The sequence below is a fragment of the Typopeltis vanoorti genome, chromosome 1 (assembly GCF_054136105.1).
Source record: "Typopeltis vanoorti isolate ZY-2024b chromosome 1, IOZ_Tvanoo_1.0, whole genome shotgun sequence".
NCBI classification, from domain to species: domain Eukaryota; kingdom Metazoa; phylum Arthropoda; class Arachnida; order Uropygi; family Thelyphonidae; genus Typopeltis; species Typopeltis vanoorti.
The window spans coordinates 23,410,539-23,426,778 of NC_143549.1; the positions used below are offsets into that span (position 1 = coordinate 23,410,539).

At 37.6% G+C, this 16,240-nt stretch overlaps 1 protein-coding gene across 1 annotated transcript in view; it reads right to left on the bottom strand.

The window, feature by feature from the left end:
• Window positions 1-7,188: 7,188 nt before the first annotated feature.
• HUWE1 (HECT, UBA and WWE domain containing E3 ubiquitin protein ligase 1) overlaps window positions 7,189-16,240 on the bottom strand; it is a 1,068,888-nt gene continuing 1,059,836 nt past the window's right edge. The window contains exon 87 of the mRNA XM_090396304.1: window positions 7,189-7,492. Coding sequence (XP_090252430.1) covers window positions 7,189-7,492 — 304 coding nt within the window. The remainder of the gene's footprint in view (window positions 7,493-16,240) is intronic.

The following is a 16,240-nucleotide window of genomic DNA, read 5'->3' on the forward strand; positions in this document are numbered from 1 at the left end:
ACAGAACAATTCAGATTCTACCCAAGAATCTAAGAATAGTCCGTCAGGTAGCGTCGTAAAATATGGACTGTTCCAAGTAATGCTGTTTTTTGTAGGTCATATGGGGTCACTTCGTTGATGTTTAATTGCTGTAAATAGTTGGTTAGCTTCTTTGAAGTTGCACCAAGTGCACCGATAACTATTGGGATGACTTTGGTGTGTTTAAGCCACAGTCGACCAACTTCGATTGCGAGGTCTCGATATCTAATAATTTTTTCCGGTTCATTGTTGTTGATGTTGTTATCACTGGGTACTGCAATATCGATAATCCAAACCTGTCGATGTTCGATAATTGTGATGTCAGGTCTGTTGTGTTCCAAATGCCGATCAGTTTGTATTCTAAAGTCCCAGAGAACATTTGCTATTTCATTTTCCAATACTGTCTCTATTTTATGTTGCCACCAGTTATCAGAAGTAGGAAAGGCATATTTTTTGCATACATGCCAATGAACCATTTTGGCTACTTGATCATGGCGGTATTTATAGTCAGTTTGAGCTATTTTGCTGCAGGCACCGATTAGATGTTCTACAGTCTCATCTTTCTGATCGCATAATCTGCATTTGATGTTATTATTGATGTTCAAAATTTTTGCTTTTATAGCATTAGTTTGTAATGCCTGTTCTTGAGCTGCTAGAATAAATCCTTCTGTTTCTTTTTTAATACATCCATATTGTAGCCATTGCCACGTCTTGTTCACGTCAATTTTTTTCTCAGTATCTCGAGGAAATTGGCCATGCAAGGGTTTATTTTTCCAACGCACATATCGGTTATTTTGTTGTTCATTTTTGTAATCTGATTTGTTTCCTGTTGGTTTTAGAAGGCCCTCTTGTGTAATTGCTTGAAGCATTGGCTCAGAGCTGTTGTCGATGTAACTTCTTAAACAAATTTCTTCTTCTTCATCCACAGTCTGTCTCACTTGCAGCAGACCTCGTCCACCTATTCTCCTCGATAGGTACAACCGGTCAACATCACTTCGTGGATGTAATGCAAAATGCATAGTCATTAGTTTCTAGTTTTGCGGTCCAGTTTTTCCAGGTCTTCTTTTGTCCAATCTATTATGCCAGCTGTGTATCGGAACACTCGTATAACCTGAGAATTCGTTGCTCTATCTGTGTTTAATCCATTTAGTTTGTTTCAGAATATTTCTAACTCTTTTGATGTATTTTGATGCTGCCTGTTGTTTAACTTTCGAGTGGAGAATATCATTGGCTTCTAATATTCCTAAGTAATTATAGTGTTCGTTAGCTGAAATTGCTTTTATATATTTCTCCTGATCAAAATTAAAACTGCTAGTGTCATTAATTTTTCCTCGTTTAATATATAAAATTGCGCATTTATTTAAACCAAATTCCATTTTGATGTCCTTACTGAAAATACCAACTGTGTTCAATAAAGAATCTATTTGTTGGGCCGATTTTCCATATAATTTCAAGTCATCCATATACAACAGATGGGAAATTTGAATATTACATTTAGGAATTTCATATCCAAGTTTTGTTTTCTTCAGAATCGTAGACAAAGTTATCAAAGAAATGTTGAAGAACAATGGTGACAAGGAATCACCTAGGAAAATTCCACGTTCAATGTTGATATCTCCAAATCGTTCATTATTCACTATTAAAGTTGTTTTTCATGATTTCATAACAGCAGCCAGAAATTAACATATGTTTTTGCTAATTCCAAATATGTTTAGTGATTTTAGGATCCAGGAGTGTGGGAGGGATTCGAATGCTTTCTTGTAGTCTACCATGCCATGTTTAAGTTACTTTTTTCGTCTTTTTGTGTTTCTGAGAATCATTTTATTAATAAGGATCTGGTTTTTTTGTTCCTCTAGATTTTTGAAAATTGCCTTTTTTGTGCAATTGGATAAATCTGATTATCTGATAAGTAGTGGTATATGGAATTTACTATGATTGCGGTGAACAGCTTAAGCTTTTAGTTGGTAGGCATGTTATTGGACGATAGTTACTTGGGTCTGCACCCTTATCCTTATCTTTCATGAAGAGAAAAGTGCGCCCAGATATCATCCAGTCTTCCGCTTAGCCTAACTGCAACAAATAATTAAATTGTTCTGCCATTCGATCATGCAGACTAGTTAGATGTTTTAACCAAAATCCATGTAGTTCGTCTTTGCCAGGTGCACTCCGTTTTTTAATTTTCTAGCTTGAGCACTGACCATTTCTTTAGTGATAATGACATTTTGCATTTGTTTTTGTTTCATTTCTGATTCTATTTCCTTAATTCATGAAGCATCTTTATTGTGTTCAATAGGATTATCCCAGATTGACTTCAAAAATTCGAGTGTTTCTTCTTTTCCTGGTGATCGATTATTTGCATTTGTATTTCTCTGGACAGACTGAAAGAACTGACGTTGGTTCAGTCGAAATTGCATATGTTGTACATATTGGTTTTTTCTTGCTTCTTATCTTTTAATTTTCTATGAAGTCATAGAAAATTAAAAGACTCTTCGTTTTAGCTCTTCGGTAACTTCAGCAATTGTTTTGTTGGCCAAATTATATGTGATAATCAGTTTTTTTTTATGTTATTATTTTTCAGCCGTCCTTCTTTAAAACTCTTTAAGTTGCTCAGATCAGTTCGAAATTTGTTGACTTTTCGTTCTAACCGGATTTTCCATGGTGCAGATTGTTTCATCTTCGGCTTTTGCTCTTTCGGTTGGCAACTAAGCTTCAGTGAAATGATATAGGCTGTGCTGTATAGGAGCTGATTTGTTTCTTTTATACTGTTGGTTGTGATGGTTTCAATGACAGCATTTGCGTCTAAGAGGAGCTGTTTTAGCTTAGATTGCTGTAAAGCTTCTAATGGTGGTAGTCTCATACGGTCATTTATGGAGTTTATATCTTCCAATATCCCTGACTTCATTTTACATTGCACTTCTGTCAAAACATTCTGATGTATGTCGTCAGCTTGATGTTTAAGTTGAATTCCAAAGTTTGATATGGCTACCTCCTGATGATTTGCTGTTATTGGGGATGTTGGTATATTATGTAACTCTTGCAGCTCAAGTTCAGTAAATAATTTGTTACGGAAAATGAAATTCTTTTGGTCCATAAGTCTTTGTTCTGTTATTGCAGATTCTGGGATTTTTGTTTCCAAAATAAATGCACACGCTTTCTGAAACCTCGTTTTTCTGGTGTTGATCTGTAAAAACATTTCATAAATTTTCTGTTTCCTTCTACAGTCCATTTTTCACGTTTGGTTCTTCTAGTCGCTTTTCAGCTTCCTGCCCTGATTGCCCAGGAGGGCAATCAGGGCAGGAAGCTGAAATTTCTTCCTTTATATTTTAATTCCCTTCTTAAGCAAAGTTAAGATCTGCATTTTCACATGTTACGTCTGTTTTTCCAAGAGTACATGTAAGTGTGCTTTTGCTTGATATTGTTGTTCTTGTTAAATCTTGAATGGTGCAGTTCTATTCTTGATAGAACAATCATTCAAGATCTGACAAGAGGTATGAACAGCCGTTATCTAATGAAGCCAAAAAGAATCCAAAGGAGTTCTTTCGATATGTAGCGAGTAAAAGAAAGAATAATTATGGAAGGATGACATTGATTGGAGAAAATGGTATAAAAACAGCTGTTGCATAATGTATGGTGGAGATACTTAATGAGCAGTTCATAAAGATCTTTCAATCTTTTGAATGTGAGTTCATGAAGAGATTGAGAGCAGTTGATGATGGGGAGGAGAGACTGACTGTAAGTGAGCAAGAGGCGTATGGGGAGTTGAGTAAACTAGATGTTAATAAGGTTGTGGGACTTGATAATATATCACCACATATTCTAAAGGAATGTGCCACGGAGTTGACACCTGCCTTGACATATTTTTTTGATATGAGTCTTGCACTTGGCCAAGTTCATAAGGACTGGAAGGAAGGCAAGATTGTGCCACTTCATAAAGTAGGTGATCGAACTCAAGCATCAAACTATAGGCCTATCTGTGTGTCAGGTGTTATGTTTTTGGAGAAGCTTGTGAGAACTAGGATCCAGAGTTGGGTTGACATCAGTGGTATTATCTTTGATGGACAGCATGGATTTGCTAATGGGAGGTCATGTTATAGTAATCTACTTATTACAATAAAGTGACTGCTTTCTTGGACAGAGGAGAAGGATACACAGTAATATACTTAAATTTCGCAGTCTTTTGATAGAGTACCTCATGATAAATTGATAGTCAAACTAGAGCAAATGGGGTTGGATATTAGATTAGTGCATTGGATTGGAGACTGGCTATCTGATAGGTATCAACAAGTTGTGTATGGGAGAGCGATATCCAGGAAAGTCACTACTGGAGTGCCTCAGGGGTCTGTTTTAGGGCCATTACTGTTTAACTTGTATATTAATGATATAGGTGAAGATTTGTATGGAGATATTCAGTTGTTTTCCTAAGGACCTCCCACGATGAGTCAAGAGACTCATCGTAGGAGGTCCTTCTTAGGAAACACAAAGTCTATCATACCACTCATTGACTGTTCTTGCTCTCACCACTTTCTCTCTCAGGCAATGCATTCCACGGTTCAACCACCCTCCACACAAAGAAACCACTCCTCACCCTCTTGCCCACAGTTTCCTTTCAATACTTTCAGTGATGGCCCCCTTGTCATCCCTCCTTCCTGCTGTTCCACCAAGCGAAAGAACTCTGCAATGCCTACCCTGTAACTACCTCGCAGCAGTTTAAAAGTCTTGATTATATCACCTCTCCTATCCACCAAACTCTGCAGTCCACATTCCCTCAGCCAATCCTCATAATTTGAACAGTCCTGAAACCGTCTTTGTTATCTGCCTCTGTACCCTATCTACAGTTAATTTATCCCCTTCAAATCCTGTGGACCAAATTTGAGAACAATAGTCTAAGTGTGGTCTGATCAGGGTCTTATACAATGCAATGATAACTCTTTTATCTCTGCAGGTCAGCGTCCTTCTTAGTATTGCAGCAATCCTTTGGATTACCTTCACTACCTTTGCATTTCAGTTTTCTATCAATCATCTCCCTCCCCACAAATCTCTTCTCTCTCCTACTTCCTACAGTACAGCTCCTCCAATCGAGTATGCATCCTCCCATCGATAAATCTCAAGATCTTACATTTTGCTGCATTAAACCGATAGCCCCATTCATTTGCTCATATGTCTAGTTTATTCAAATCCTTTTGCAGGGCTGCCACATCTGCATTATTACTGATAATCCTTCCCAGGTTTACATCATCCACAAACAACTGAATATCCTCTTGCAATCCATTGACAATGTCATTGATATAAAGGTTGAACAATACAGGTCCCAGTACTGAGCCTTATGGAACTTTCTGCTTCCTTGATATTGCCCCACCATACATCACTCTCTGATACCTATCAGACTGCCAATCCTGAATCCAATTGATGAACCCAACATTTAAACCCATATGCTGCAACTTAAATATCAGCTTATCATGTGCACCCTGTCAAATGCCTTTGCAAAATCCAAAAAAAAAAATGGCAGGATATGCCTTTCTGAATTACATGCTGTGGGCAGTCGAAAACATCTACCAATGTGGCATGAATAACACTCACAGTTATTCGTGCCACAGTGGTAATTGAACCCACAGCCTGTTGTACAAAATTACTCTCCACTCAGCCTGCCAAAAATTTTTAATGTTCAGAGTTTGTATGAATGTGAATTAATAATTTTTTCAGGAAAATATTTAGTTCCATTCATTTTCATAACAGTGCCAGATTGTTGGATGAAGATCTGTTGCGGTGCTTTCATTTGTTTATAAATCTTTTATAGTTGTGAAATAGTCAGCTGGAATAACATAATCACAAAGTTTTGAAGAAAATCTTGTGTTAGCGAATGTAATTTATTACAAATCAATATATTCATGAGTAAAAACACGAAGACTAATTATAAAAACTTCCTCTAGTAAGATTACTGATTTTGTTTTTAAACTGATCAGATAAAAGATGGATTTCCTCATCAACATTCCAAGAGAAAGAAACAATAAATAAAGTTAGTTTGGCATGTCTGTAAGCAGACAATCAGTTGTTAACTTTATACAAATCAACCTAGATATTGAATATTGCTCTCACATTTGGAGTGGGACTCCTAAGAGCTCCCTCAAAATGCTCGACTTAATACAGAGGAAAACATTTCTTTCTTTTAGTAATTACTCTTACACACCGACCAAGAGTTCACTTACGAAAAATACATTTCTCTGACATTTCAATTTCCTTAGCACTGAATGAGAGTTTTTGCTCTCTTAAAGTTTCTACCTAGTCTCTGAAGAGAACCAACCAGCTCAAAACAGCTGTCAGGCCAGTGAAACCTTTATCAAATCAAATGCATTAATAAAAGGCAAATATATGGACACGTGGGCAGTGCTCATGTCTTTTAAATAGTGCAAGCTCAGCTTAGGAATGCCGAGGATTGTATTCTTGTAAGCTCTCAGTTCCGTAAGTTGACCCGAGTCAAACTTACGGAACTTTTTCTACAAACATTCGGCTTGAAATAATGTTGGATATAGTATCCACTTTGCCTACATTATTCTTTCTGCATAATAAATTATAGGAATCTGCATTATAGGATGGCAGTAGACATAAACTTCACCCTCTTCCTCTTATTTTTTGCTTCTTACAATAACTCTTTTACAACCTCCCTTATACAATACCTCTCAGGTCACTGGTTCTTCAGGCAATTCTTTTACCTTTCCTTTCTGCATTCCGACAGCATTTATGACAAGCCACTGATCTTAACGTGTTCATGAAAAGAAGAAAGATGAGGCAATTGTAACAATGAAAAATAAAAACTGAGTAAAAAAAAAAACAGTATACATACATTTTACTAAACTTAAATTTACTTTTCAAATAAACTTTATTAAAATAATTGTAAATTAAAAAAACTTGAACAAAACAACAGGTTTACAAAGGTCTAACATAGAAACTTCAAAGTTAATTTACAGGTCTACTTAACAGCATTCATGACAAGAAGAAAGACGAGGCAATTGTAACAATGAAAATACAAAAACTGAGTAAAAAAAAAAAAACAGTATGCATACATTTTACTTAAACTTAAATTTACTTTTCAAATAAACTTTAAAATAATTGTAAATTAATAAAAATTGAACAACAAAAACAGGTTTACAAATGTCTAACATAGAAACTTCAAAGTTAACTTACAGTTCTCCTTAAGCCAACGTTAATACAAATACTGGCAAGAAGAGATGAAATCTTTCTATGCCGAAATAACTTTCTTCGCAAAAGCTCATCCGTTATCATCACATTTCCGGGTGTGCTTCGATAAGTGCATTCCAGAAGTTTGAACAAGAAGAGTTCCAGAGAGGTCACAAATACAATTAGCGGTTTCTTGCCAACTTTAACAAACACGTTCTGATCTATCAGCATCGCCTTCACACCGTCAGCATTCAAACTGAAGTTACATTTGTTCTTCACAGACGTGGCTCTACTCCCTGCCCTGTAATAAACAGTAGAAAAAACACATTACTATTTGGCATGTGCATATCCATTACAACATTAAGTTCAGCTAGCAATATTATAACTGAGAAATAGTAATAAAATTCTTGTATTAAAAGTGCTAACAGCACATTGCTCAGATGATGTCAGATGTGTTTTAAGGGTCAAGGGGTGCTTAAGGGTCAAAGCTGTATAACTGAGAGGAGACCTCCACATAGCCTTTAAAGGAATGCGGAGAACCGACCAGGGCTTCTGACCTAATGTCCAATCCTCACCTTCTCGTGGTGCACCCTGTTGGGTATCTATTTTGATACTGAACGAACGAGGATGGGCTGGCAATTTGGGATTTAGCCGACCAAATTGTATTCTTATTGGTTAAACCAAAATAAAAAATGATGGTACAACATGACAAAATTTCATGCCGGCTGGGGCGTCGCCCGGTTAAACAAGGCCCCCGTTGTTTTCGCCAGGGAACCAGGGCGAACAGCGAAAAGTCAGCTACTGGAACAAATCTGAAAACAAACCCCAACTCAACATCACCAGAGTTAAAGATCGGTACTATCAACGTAAGAAGCCTGAATGGCAAAGAAATGAAGCTAGCTGAGGAATTAGATAAGTACCAGATCGACATAATAGGGGTGACTGAAACAAAAAAGACCAAAACTGGTCTTTTTTGTTTCAGTCATGCAGAGTTTGGTAGATATAAGACAAACGGATGATATGATTGAGACATTTAAGTCGTTGAATGTCTATTATTTTATTAACACTGAGGAGATTTTTGATATAGTAATGAATGAGGGAAAGGTGCAAGGACAAAGGCCATCCTTGGAAGTTGCAAAAAGAGGTGGTGAGTAAAAGGGTAAGAAGTAGGTTTTTGCATGGAGAGTGGTAGGAGCAATGGCATACATTGTCTAAAAGGGTAGTGAATGTGCAGATTGTGGATGATTTTAAGGAGTGGTATGATAGACTTTGTGTTGACCTCCACGATGATGAACCACCCTCCATGCAAAGAAACCACTCCTCACCCTCTTGCTTGCAGTTTCCTTTCGTAACTTCCAGGGATGGCCTCTTGTCATTACTCCTTCCTGCTGTTCAACCAAGCAAAAGAACTCCCCAGTGTCAATCCTGTAACCAGGGCTGGCGGAAGCGGGCATGCGGGCGTCGCTACGAAGGGGCGTCGGGGCAAGGTCATAAGTTCATTTTTAAGAAACAAAATTTTATCATAAAAACAAAAAATTCTTAGAATGATCAATATTAAAATAAATAAGGCAGGATACACCGAATAAAAATTTTTAAAAAATTGTATATTGCCGGCTGTTTACAATTTTGCAGTGAGAGCAGGCTAAATACTTGCCTCCAGAATCTAAAGTGAAACAGTGAACAGTTTTTATGCACAGGAACGAATTTTCATACAAAACATTTGTTGCTACGTAACCAGTCATATGGTACTGTAAAAACTCGATTGTAGCTTAAATATTCCTAAGCACATTACATTCGATTGTTTACTTAGGTTAAGTCCCATATGAATATTGTAAAAATAAACTTTGTTTGTCTCTGTATATTTTGTTTTAGATGTTATTGTAAATAACACTCTGGAAGTTAACTGTATATACTGCTTTAATAAGAATATGTTAGAGTGTTAAAAACAAAGGCAATGTTTATATCGCCAAAGCTGCACGTAATAGCTCTACATGGCGGCATTAGAAAGATTGTTATAAAATTTGTTTATGAGAAAGGCTTGCAGGCTCTAAGTGTAAACATCTGCTAAGTCAGTCAGAAAGGTTCAAAAAACTTTCCGATGGCCAGCAACTTACAATTAAAAGAAAGCAGAGGAGAACAAAAGGCATGCCGAACTTGAAACTTAAGACGAAAGAATCATACTGATTCTTTGGGGGTTGCCAAACTTCATGCAAGGTCTCAGAGGAGGTATAATAAAAAGGGACTGAAGCAAACAGAAGGGGCTGCACGGATCCAGAGATTGCTGCAGAAGTAGAGGGGGTCCGGTTCCAGAGACGTCCACAAAGAGAAAGGAGAGGCTGCCCGGTCCCAGACGTTGCTGAAGAGAGACAGAGCTGCTCGGTTCCAGACATCATCAGAGAGCATCACAGATCCAGACGTTGGTTGAGAGAGGAGTTTCCGCTTCCAGAAAGGAGCTTCTCGGTTCGAGATGTCGCTAGAGCGAAACGACTTCTAAGCCACAGACCGGGCTTTCAAATTGCCAAAAGGAGAAGTCCCAAACGCCGTAAAAGAGAAAAGTTTCCAGTCTAGAGGGATCCTGATTGACAGTTGACAACAGTTTCATTTTTCTTGGAGGCGGAATTTTAAGTTTCTTAGAGGTGGCAATTCAAGCTACTTGAGACGGCAGTCGTCCAAGCATTTTCGGCGAGCCCAAGTAGAGGAGAAAAGGCGAGGCAAATTTCCCGAAGTACCTTCGCTTGTAAGTTTTTCTTTTTGCCTTGGGAGAATAACATTTTTCCGGAACTGTACGAGTCCCGCTACATTCCCAATTGATATAGCCGAAGCCAAAATTCCAGATGAAGATCTGAGATGAAAGAATTGCCATAGAACTTTTAGTGAAAGACTTTTGACTAATTGTGAGATACAGAGCCTTTGTAAGTTCAAAACTTTTATATAATTCCTCTTATAGTTGTATTAGAAAGACTTTTAAGCTATATGTTTAATGTTTAATAAGGTTAAGAAGTGTCCTTAAGAGAACCAATTGGCATGTTAGAAGTTGATATCAAAATTGTAAAGATAACTCAACAGAGAGATTTAGGTAACCTCTTTGCGAGTAAGCTTGGAGTTTAATAAGTAATATTTGTAAACTAATAGTAGATAACGTTTTGTGTTAAAGAAAGTATTTTAAAGTTGAAGAAAAAAAGTTCTAAATTTTGCTAAAGAGCTTTTATAGAAGGATAGAGAAAGCAATCTATCTAATGTTTAAATTCGTGTACATTTCATATTAACATAAATAAATGTTCTTTGACTTGTAAACATAGCACGTAATAATATAAACAAGAGAGATTCTGAGAGAGAGAAAGCGCGCACAGCTACATTAGAATAACGGAGAATAAAGTATAAAATAAAGAAAAAAGACATCACAAGTAATTAATAGAAATTACAAGTATACAAAGTTAAAATAATAATAAAATTTTGCAATGTTGCAGTAATGACAGGATAGCAACAGTAGATTAAAAACAGTACGCATCTCAATAGGCTATAGTTCACCCACCGATTAGAGATCCTTCGACACTTCTGCGCATCTCATAAAAAGGAGAATTCATTCCGATAATAGGGTAATCACTCCGTATTGTGGGATGAGTTGTTTATTATTACTGGTCGGAAAATTAACTTCTCTTTTATGATTATTGTAGTTAACTATGTTGCTTGTATAACAGTTGGAAAATTTTCCTATAAAGCATGTGATTTTGCATGTTGGCGACCAATTTGGACGTCCTTCATTTCTTTCTCCCCTTCAGTATGAATCGACTATTCTTGGAAAGATGCGAAGCAGGGACCTACAAACGGTGGACGAACTATACTGACAGTAGCGCACTGCGGACTCTTGTTTCGTCTCTGTGTCATATTGTGTAATAATTTCTTGTCGGTATAAAATAGAAATGGAATCAAAAATTTTAAAAAAATGTTATCTGCACAAAATCATAAGCGTCATGCTGCGAAAGAAGCAGATATTAAGAAACAAACTGGGGCTCTTAATAAATTTGTTAAAATATTAAAATATTCTGATGCAGATTGTAACCAACTCGATACATCAGAAATCAGAGTTGACGAACTGTACACATCATCCAGTTTGAATGAAAGTACTATTAAAACTGTTGAACAAGATAACAAGATGCAGGATTTAAGTGAAAAACAGTTAGAAGATTTAGTTGTAATTGACCACGAAACTAACACATTGTTAGTCTCTGTAAATTTAGAAGATCCAGGTGAATGGGGAAATATTGATGAATAATTACGAGTTGTTTTAATTGAAATGGGGCCTGTTCAAAAGAAAAATATAATATATCCCAGAGATACATATGGTCGTAAATTTGGCGACACGTATTATAATAGAAAAATGGAAAACGGAGAGCTCGTTCCAAGAACATGGCTCATTTATTCCAAAACTTTAAATTTTGTTTTTTGCTTTTGTTGCAAACTTTTCACACCTACTGAATCAAGTAGTCTTGTAGAAGGTTATAATGATTGGAGAAATGTAAGTACAGCTTTGCATAGACATAAGACTAGTTTAGCTCACATGAAAAATTTCTTAAAATGGAAAGAACTTGATAAAAATTTAAAAAACAAAACTACTATCGATTGCCAGACTCAAAGCGTGTATGAAATGGAAAAGACACATTGGACGAGTGTTTTAGAACGCTTGATTGAAATTATAAGATTCCTTGGTAGCCAAAATTTAGCTTTTTGCAGATCATCTGATAAATTATATGAAAGGAATAACGGCAATTTTTTAAACTTAGTCAAACTGTTTGCGAAGTTTGATCCCGTTATGTAAAATCATGTTGAAAGGGCCCTACAAGGACACAGTAGAATACACTATTTGAGTAAAGACAGTCAAAATGAAATATTGGAAACTTTAAGTAATGCAATCAGGGATACAATTTTATTATCGATTCGGAAATCTAAATATTATTCCATAATTTTAGACTGCACACCTGATGCAAGTAAAACAGAACAAATGACCATTATTATTCGCTTTGTTTCCTGTGACAATGAAATTGTCAAGATCAGGGAAAACCTTTTAGGTTTTGCAGATATATCAGATTCCACAGGACGTTGTTTATGTGCAACAATAGTGGAACAACTGGAAAAATGGAATATTCCCATTGAAGACATGCGAGGTCAAGGGTATGACAGTGGAGCAAATACGTGGTAGCACTTGGTGTTGAATTTGAGCTGTGCAGAAGAAAGTGATTTTTAATTGGTGAATAATCCGTTTTTTCCCCCATTTTTCTATGTTTTTGAGTGCTAAATTGTTTCTCTAAATACGAGTGTACTTCAATGGTTGTTTTTTGGAAGTTAGTTGCTGTCGCGATATAATATATTTTGGTTACCGTCGGAATCGAATGCATAACGGTGCAAGACAAAACGAAGCTAAGTTTTCATTACTGTATTTAGTTATATTTCATTTTATTTAATTATATTTAGTGTACTTAAATGTTTTGTTTTGTTTGTAATTATTTGTACTTTTTTTTCCTTATTTATTTAATGGAATTTATTAATTGAATAATTATTAAAAATTACGCTACTCGGGAGTAAGGAATGGTGGCGGATTCAGCTGCAGTCGCAAGTGGCGTATCGCCAAGTCCTCCACCATTTAAGAACTCTATTATAAGCAATATCATAAGGGACTTTGTGGCATGCAGTACTTGCGGCATGTATGCGTCTCGGGAATTGGATATGTGGCTTTTGAAAGAGAGCGGAGAGCGTATGTGCGCAAAATGCAGGCAGTTGGAGGAAATAAGTGCATTAGAAATATCGATATCCGACCTTGTTGCTCCAGGAACGGGGAATGAATGTAGGAAGACAAGTAGTGTGATAGGAGAGAATGAAAAAAATATATATATGAATGAGAAAATAATAGTTGATAGTGTGGAAGGTGTGAGTAACTGTGAAAGTTTAGGAGATGGTTTTGTTTGGGAGAGTGAATTTAGATTAAGAGTGACTGACCTGCAGAGGGAAATGGATGAGCTGAAAGAGGAGGTGGAATGCCTTGTGAATGAGAGCAGAAGTATGAAAGATAAGATTAGGAGAATGTAAGAGATAAATGCAAGGCAAATCAGAGTAGGGGAGAGAGAGAATTTTGGGAGTACGAGTGAGAGTTATGGGGGTACTAGAAGAGGAGAGAATGGAAACAGTAGAAGAGAGGGAATGAGAGAGAGGTATGGGAATGCTAGCAGATGAGAGGATGGAAACAGTAGGAGAGACAGAATGAGAGAGGGATACGGAACTGCTTGAAGTGGAGAAAATGGAAACAATAGGAGAGAGGGAATGAGAGAGATGTATGGGAGTGCTAGAAGAGGAGAGAATGGAAACAGTAGGAGAGAGAGGTATGGGAATGCTAGAAGAGAGAGAGGTATGGGAATGCTAGAAGAGAGAATAGCAGCAGAGGAGAGGGAATGAGAGAGACCTATGGGAATGAAAGAAGAGGAGAGAATGGAAACAATAGAAGAGAGGGAATGGTAAGAGGTATAATGTATGGCGACTCAATGATCCGTGGTGTTCAAGATAGGATGCATGAGGAGTGTTTGCCAAGAGGAACAATAGAAAGGGTGGCTATGGCAATTAAGAGAGGTGAAAGGGTGGATGAGATGATTGTGATAGTAGGAACGAATGACTTGAGTGGTAATGTAAGTTGGGCAGCGAGAGATATGAGATTTTTGCTTGAGGCTGTATGGAAGAAGATACAGAGAGGAAAAATAGTGTGCGTGTTGCATAGGTATGATAATGATGAGCTGAGCAGAAGAGCAGTGATATTGAATGGCATAATAGTGAGAATGTGTGACAAGAGAGGACTGGTATATGTGGATGCTTGGAGTGCGTTTCAGGAAAGAGAGGAATTGTATGGGTGAGACTACTTACATTTGAATGAGGAAGGACATAAGCATCTGGAGAGATTGCTGTTCTGAACGAGTCAGTGTGTCCCAGGGAGGATGATAGCAGGGGTGGCCTCTTGTGGGAATGGATACTTGGAAGAAGGGAGACGATGTCAGGTAACACTGAGCCTAGTGGAGTCTAGAAGGGATAATGCTGGGTATAGAAACAGTGGCATTTATATGCTTTATACTAATGCCAGGAGTATCCGGAATAAGGGAGAGGAATCGGTAGTGCAGATAGCATCAGCCTGGCCAAAAGTTATTGGGATCACTGAGACTTGGTTGACAGAAGGGGATATAATAACAGGAATAGAAGTCGCTGGGTATAGCATTTTTTGTCAGGATAGGAGGGGAAAGCGTTTTGGTGGGGTACTGCTTATGATAAGTGATGACCTATGTCCTCTAAGAGTGGAGGCTTTGGAAGGAAGTGAGACAAATGATTTTGAGAGCGTATGGTGTGAGGTAGAGGTAGGCAAGACAGGATATTTAGTGGGGTGTTGCTACAGACCCAGGAGTACAGAGGGTTGGGACCAGGAGATGTTTAGACAGCTAAGTTTGGCAAGTGCAAGAAGAATGATTGTTATGGAAGATTTTAACTACAGTAGTATAAATTGGAGAGAGGAAGATGCATGTAGCAATAGGGAAATGGAATTTCTAGAATTCTTGAGGGACAAATGTCTTAGGCAACATGTAACAGAGGGAACAAGGGTTCAAGAGTTTTGAATTTGGTTATAGCATCAGAAGAGTTGATAATAACTGAGTTGACATCTCTCCAACCAGTTGGAGAGAGTGACCATATGGTTTTGACTTGGAAAATGAATAGACATGCAGGAGTATCAAAGAGACGGGAACTTATGTGGAATTATAATGCAGGTGATTATAATAGTCTTAGATGTCAACTTCGGGAAGTTTCATGGAGGGAGGAATTCGAAGGCCGAGATATCATTAGTGCGTAGGAAATTGTGAAAGAATATTTGTTAGCGGCAATGGTAAGTTCTGTACCACGAGTGAAGAAGAGGACACAATTTGGAATAAAGTGGATGACAAACAGTATTAAACAGGAATTGCATGTGAAAAAGAGGCTATGGAAGAGATATAAGGAGACAATAAAGAGAAGATGCATGAAGAATATAAGACACAGGTCAGAAGAGTGACTAGTGTGGTAAGGAAAGTGAAACTGGAATATGAGAGGAGATTGGCCCTAAGATCCGAAGAAAATCCTAGGGAATTTTTTTAGCTATATGGCCAGTAGGAGGAGAAATAACCGTGGAAGAATGATATTGTGGGATAAAAATGGGAATAGAATGACTGATGCAGAGGACATAGTGGAATTGTTCAATGAACTTTATTGGAGTATTTCATCCTAGAGGAGTCAGTTTTAATGCTAGAGGGATAGGGCTGGTTCGAGGTTTAGAGGTACAGGAGGAGAGTGTGTTTCAGATACTGAGTACTCTAGATGTCACTAAAGCTGTGGGACTGGATAGTATTTCACCACAAGTTTTGAGAGAATGTGCTAGGGAACTGACAGTGCCTTTAACCTGGCTTTTCAACGAAAGTCTGGCTTCGTGATTCCCAGAGAATGGAAGGAAGGTAAGATATGAATAAGAGTGGTAACAGACTGGAAGTGTCTAATTATAGGCCAGTCTGTGTGTCATCAGTAGTTGTTAAGATCTTGGAGAAAGTAGTGAGGGACCGTATACAGCATTGGGCAGATGAGGGTAATGTTATCTGTGAGAGTCAACATGGATTCGTGAAGGGGCGCTCTTGTTTTAGCAATATGCTAGCCTTTTATAATAAAGTTACAAGAACATTAGATGAGGGAAAGGCATATACTGCCATTTTCGTAGACTTAGCGAAGGCATTTGACAAGGTGCCACATGATAAGCTGATATTTAAGTTGCGGCACATGGGTCTGGATGTCAGATTGGTCAACTGGATTCAGGTTTGGCTGTCCGATAGGTATCAGAGAGTTGTGTATGGTGGGGCAGTTTCAAGGAAGCAGAGCGTTACAAGTGGGGTCCGACAGGGCTCAGTACTGGGACCTATATTGTTTAATCTTTATATCAGTGACATTGCCAGTGGATTGCAAGGGGATATTCAGTTGTTTGCGGATGATGCGAAGCTGGGAAGGA